Here is a 5,855-nt window from a genome sequence, read left to right on the forward strand (position 1 = left end):
TACCTTTTTTAAACTAAGAATTTCTAAAATTTGCTTTTAAGCCTTATTTTAATAATTTTAGAGTTTTAGATTTAAAAACAAAATTTTAAAAATATTTCTTTAAAAATATTTAACTTAAAATTTGTCAAAATTTGAAAGAATTTTTCTTTTAAAATTAAATGTTTTTCTTTTAAAGCTTTTGAAATTTTATTTTAGATATTCTTTCTTTTATTTAACTATTTGACCAGTTGGCCACAGCTAGAACACCGACCTTGAAGCTTTTTTCTGATGAAGGAACACTCCGTGACTTCCCATAGTAATTTTGTAGAAACAAATGCCATATACTAGTGCCAGAACATCTCTATTCCCACTCTCCCCTTAAAGCACTTTTTTCACTTAATTATGTTTTATGTGACCACTTTCAACCTCTTCTCTCTCCTCCCATTTCTTAAGGCTGAATGGTCACTAGTTAGTATTCTTTTCTTTCCTCTTAGAGACCCATAGGCCATGGTAAAATAGGTTCTTTATATCAAGGTGCTAATTGTCATATATGGGCTGTTGTCCTTGTCCACTTCAGGTAGCTTTTGGTGACACATCAAGAGGTGCTCTTTGTTGTATGGGTATTGTCATTGTCCATTCCAGGGAGGTTTCTGTGTCACTTCAGGATCCTTGCCTATTCATTTATTTTACTTTTTTCTGGCAAGTGGTCTGATATGACTAGTCTTTCTCTAGACCCTGTTTGTGATAAAACAGTAAATATCCTTCACTGTAGAGTAAGTCCTCAATGGTAGCCTTGGTGATGACAGCATCATCACAGCTGAACCACTGGTCCTTTTGTTGCCGGATAAAGCTGGTGTAGTGTCCACTTTCCAAAGTTCCATGGTGATTAATCACTGCAAATAAGGAATACTTATTCTCAATGGATGCATGATCTGTTGATGGCTGGCCTTCTTTCATTCTGCTCTCTTTAGTGGAGGCCAAAAACGGAGTCATGTCCAGCTCCAAGGGAAAGGAGATAAAAGTATTAATCTTTCGTCTCTGTTTGCCTACATGTTCAAACCGCTTGAGATGAAAACAGGCCACAATGGGTAATTTCTTCATTGTGAGCTGTTTGGTAGATTCCTGGTAGCTTTGGCAACTACTGCACTTGATTTTGGCACTGCTTCCTAGATGCTCTGGCCTTGTAAACCATTGTAAGCAGTCTGTGAGTGAGGGGATTCCTGGTATGTGGTCATCCCTACTCACTGTGCTGTCAACCCTTTCTGGGCTCTGGGAACTGAATGTGGCACAAGAGCCAGGCAAGTCCAAACTGATGTCCCAGCATGGGTCTATTGTGGTGGAAACAGTATGGCAAACTTGACATGTGACATCTGACTGCAAACCACCTGTAAATATTTGGTCTATGATGCAGTTACAGCAGTTGGGGTTATTGGCCTCCTGCCCAACACTATCATCCTTGCTATGTCTATGCAGCACGTCTAATATTGCAATAAGGAACTCGTGGGCATCCTGCTGTCTGTACCCTGCTAAGTGTTCTGCATGAATCCATATCAGGTGCAGTAACTTATAGGGAATGTGAGGAGTTCTGCTCCCAGAGTACATAGCATGAAAAAGTGAGGACATTTCACAGACAAGACACAAACTGGGGCTTGTCATTATACATTTGTGCTTGTCAGAGAGGAAGAAATCTTTCAGTAGAGGAATATGGGTAAGCGCCTGGACAATACAATTCATAAAACAGGTGTTCCCAAGATTGATTAGCCCTCTCAGGCCTACAGTATAGACTGATTTTTTTCTCCTCTTTTTCTTGGGTTTCACCAATTTTGGCTCTTGTTCCTTTGACTCACAAGTTGACTGCTTCTCTTCAACACCTGATGCCATACACTGTTGTTGAGAAACATCCGATGAGGTGGAAGTTAATAATTTCAAAATTTTCTCTTTTGTTTCTTTGGCAATCTGTTCTATGTCTTTGTCATATACATAATCCTTACACATAAAGCAATATATAACCCCATGATAGAGGTCTACAGCTAAATTGTGCTGCTTGGTTTCTGCATGTTTGTGAATATGTTTCTCAGTAAAGCAGCCAAAAAAGACACAGGAGAGACAAGAGTGGAGTCTGTTCATATGGGTACTACATACATGACAGATGCACGACTTTGCCTTACGTTTCCTAGTCTCCGGGGTCCCACTCCAAACGAAACGCTGGTAGATCAACCGCAGATTCTTCTGCCAGTTCTTGGCTACTTTAAAGCTCTCTACATGAGAGCAGCCTGTGGGACCCTGATCAAACTCCACCTCCAGAAGCCAGTCCCCTAAGCCACCTCCATCCCCAGAGCCGCCTAGGTCACCAGAACAGCTTCGCCGAGTCTGGGGCCTGGACCCTGGCCGGGATCTACGCCGAGATCTGGGCCAGGGCCGGGCCCGGGGCGGCGGCAGAGGGGGAGGATGGGCTGGAGGCGGGGGTGGGGCCGAAGGCACGGGCGGGCCTCGGAAGCGGACCCGGGGCTGGGGCCGAGGGCGGGGCTTGCGGAGAGGGCAAAGGGGCGAGGAGCTGCTGTGACAGCGAGGGGGGGTTGAAGGGAGCACCTTCTCATCGCCGCTGCCGCCTCCGCCGCCGCCACTGCTCCACGTCAAGTTCTCCTCATGTGCAGGCTTAGGCTCTTGTAATGGCTCCAGCTTCATCTCCTCTGCTCCCAGGCCTGAATACGCTTTCGTCGCCCCCACCGCCTCCTCCTCCATTTCCCCCGCCTTCTCAGCCACCTCCTCGGGCGAGGCTCCTCCTCCACCTCCCGAGCTCCCGTGGACCAGAGAGCCGGAGGGCAAGGAAGCTTCTCGAATTTGGGCCATCAGTTTACCGCCCGGCCTGACAAGAGAGGCGTCTGGAATCGAGTTGAGACTGTAGATCGAATGAGACAGGGATTTTTGTGAATGATCTGGCCAGCGTCATGGCCGCGGTACGCCATTAGCGTCCCCGGTACCCCTCCCACTGGCCCTTGAGCTCAGCCAGCAGCCGCTGCGGACTCCACCCACTCTACTCAATGGCTCCCGGAGCTGGTGCGGAGACCAAGCCGGTTACCTGGCTTGAACGCGATCGGATCGTGCTCCAAGTTGGGGGATGGGAGGTGGGGATGGGAGGTGGGGGTTGGAGGGCGGAGGATAGGGGACGAAAAAGGTGGGGGGCGGGGTACGGCCTGAGCTTTAGGGTAGAAAGAGATGGAATCTTCTTTAAAAAAAAGGCGCCACCCTCTAGACTGCCTTTCCTGCGCCTAGCACAGCCTCGCTTTGGTACGGCTTCCTCTGACGTTCTTTCTTTTTATCCTAAAAACACTTGGGTCAACATTTTACTTTAAAAATGGCTGAAAGGGGGCCACCTATAGAAAATGGGCTCGGGGGAAGAGGGTGTCCCTCTGCTCCCACCTTACCTATGCTCCTGGGGCCGGGTGTGTTCCACACTTTGACCCTACTTCCAAGCGCACGGTCTTTCGGTCAGCCAGGCTCTTGCGCCCTCTCACGCTCTTTCGCGCTTGTGTTCCATCTCACACCTCGTTCCTTGCTTCTGCACCCTCATTCCTTACGATTCTTCCGAGAATTCGGACTCCTCGCGCCCTTCAAGCATTCGCCGCCCCTGCCTTCAGTCCTTAGCGACTGCCTGAGTCCCTGCCTTTTGCCGCCCCTGCCTCCGCAACGACCCCCAACCCCGCTGTTTGTTTAAAGGTCTGAGTTACCTTGGGCCCCAGGCGCGTGATACAGAACGTCAGCAGCTGCTGCTGTCCAGGCGCTCCTCAGCCAGCCTTCTCTCCTGACCTCTCCTCAGGGCTGGTCACAAGGGGGCCGCCCCCTGGCCCCTCCCCTCTCGACGAGTGGCCCCCAGCCCCGGATTCTGCCCTCCTGCAGTGATGAATGGCACCGCTGTCCCGCGCAGACAAACCTCTTCCTGAAACAGATTCTACTGGAGGTAACCACAGCGACGGATTTTAGAGAAAGCTCCTGGAGTGGATGTTCTGGCCTCACCTGGCCCCAGGCCTGAGCTTCGCAGAAAAAAAAATATTCATTGGGAAGGGGCGGGAGGTTGCAGGGATGTCAACTCCCTTACGGTAATCCCTTAGGGACCCATCAGAATATGATCTCTGGGAGTTAAGTGGAGAGAGGAATTCTAGAGTGTGGGGAGGGGAAGCATAAGCAAGGGCTTCAGTCTCTGATAGGAGAGCTTAGGGACTTGCTAGCTGTGTGAGCTCAGATAAAAGACCTAACCTCTCTGAGTTGTGGCGTCTGTTAAACAAAATTGGAAATAATCCCAACCTGTTATGAACAGCAAATTATAGTGTATATAAAGGATTTTTATGGCAAGCTTCATTTTTCATAACCTCCCTTTCTCAGTCCCCACCTTAAAATCAGCCTATAGCACAATGCCGAATACGGGATACAGGAAAAGAACACTTCTGTCTTTGGAAGCTCTCTCAAAATTATCGCTCAGTTCATCAGATTGTCCCTCCTAAGCAATTCATGTACATGAGCAAGCATTCAACAAATGTACGTGAATCCCTTAACTGTGCTAGCTGCATTAGGTTGTACTGTGAGTACTCAGTAAAATGATTTGTGTCCTCCACAAGTTCAGAGCCCAGGAGACTTTTTCCTTCCCTTTAACACATTCAGCATCTAAGGCTATAACCCCATGATACATGCTATCTCCAGAATTTGTTGCCCTTCCTGTCCAATCCCAAGAATATTCCTGCGTATCAGTAAGGATGTTTAATGCTACATTTAATCTCTCTGTGATAGTCATGTACCTCCTCTCTAAACCTCAGGATTAAGGTTCAGTTCTCTCAGGCTTGGGAGTGATATCTCCCAAAGAGATTCATTAATGTCTATGAATTTTCAGAGCACAGATAACATGATCTTGGAGAGAAGAACCACCATAACTGTCATGTAGCCCAGAGTGACTATAGGTTGAGAGTTTCAAATAAGTCTCCTTTAAAAAAATATATTTATGGGAACATTTACCTGGGAGACAAGAGAGTAATGCTCTTATACTTTTACATCATTACTAGTTATGTTAGTAATCTAAAGCAAGCTACACTTCATCTTTACAACTGTTTCCTGAGTAAGAAAAGAACTGGTTTCACCTGCTAGCAGTTCTTATCATAAACTCATGGCAACTTAACAGGAATCCCAATGATGTTTCCAATTCACAGATACTTGGCCCCCAAGTCAGCTAATGACCATAGAGCTGACTGGAAAGACCGCTGCCACTCTTGTAGTTCTAACTGCCACATCCGCACATCAGAGGGGAAGGGCTTACTGTTTTCAAGCTAGAATTTTAAGTTTCTCTGGATACAGCTAAGCTCTTGGTACAGGACCCTTGAGAAGGAGTCTTAAGAGATGTAACAGCCCACTCAAACCGAAGTGCATTAGTTTAGACAAACTTCAGTTTGTCTTTCTCTGGAGTTTTCAAAGGACTTTTAGTAAAAAAAAAAAAAAAAGAAGAAGAACAACAACAACAAGGACAGCAGTGTTTTCCAAAACCGTGGAACTTGGACTTGTGTAAATATTAGATTTAGACATGGGAGTTAGACAGCTTGTACCAGAGTGTGGAGGAGCGCACACACAAGGTGGGGGTGAAGTGAGAGAAGCAGAAGTGTAGTCACCAGTGGGTGCCCAGGAGGACTTTGAGGGGAGGCAGGGTTAGAAGGGGAAAATGTCCTGCCCTCCTAATGGTGAGTGGGTGGTGGCACAAGGGAAAGCGGAGGCCCTTGTGGCCTGAGGAGCAGCCCCTTTTACCTCCCCTGCTTCTCCCCCTCCATCTGAATCACCCTTTGTCTTGTGTGTCCTTCTTTTGGCAGATAGAGTAGGGTAAGAGAGCTCAGTGGCCCTGG

At 47.4% G+C, this 5,855-nt stretch overlaps 1 protein-coding gene across 2 annotated transcripts; it reads right to left on the reverse strand.

Moving 5' to 3' along the window:
• Positions 1-242: 242 nt before the first annotated feature.
• On the reverse strand, positions 243-3,779 carry USP51 (ubiquitin specific peptidase 51). 2 transcript variants are annotated; one of them, XM_031675315.2, is made up of 2 exons: positions 3,708-3,779; positions 243-2,878 (listed from the first exon to the last, which is right to left on the reverse strand). In XM_031675315.2, the coding sequence occupies exon 2, from the start codon at positions 2,827-2,829 to the stop codon at positions 697-699; it is 2,133 nt and encodes a 710-aa protein (XP_031531175.1). In that variant the 5' UTR covers positions 2,830-2,878; positions 3,708-3,779; the 3' UTR covers positions 243-696. The 2 variants fall into 2 exon arrangements, with proteins under 2 accessions (XP_031531175.1, XP_031531174.1); XM_031675314.2 differs by lacking the exon at positions 3,708-3,779 and adding an exon at positions 3,405-3,661.
• Between the last annotated feature and the right edge of the window lie 2,076 nt (positions 3,780-5,855).

Source organism: Vicugna pacos, chromosome X (assembly GCF_048564905.1).
Source record: "Vicugna pacos chromosome X, VicPac4, whole genome shotgun sequence".
Taxonomy (NCBI): Eukaryota; Metazoa; Chordata; class Mammalia; order Artiodactyla; family Camelidae; genus Vicugna; species Vicugna pacos.

Excerpts from the sequence above, each read along its gene's own strand:
- USP51 (XM_031675315.2), bottom strand. The coding sequence starts at position 2,829 with ATGGCCCAAATTCGAGAAGCTTCCTTGCCCTCCGGCTCTCTGGTCCAC.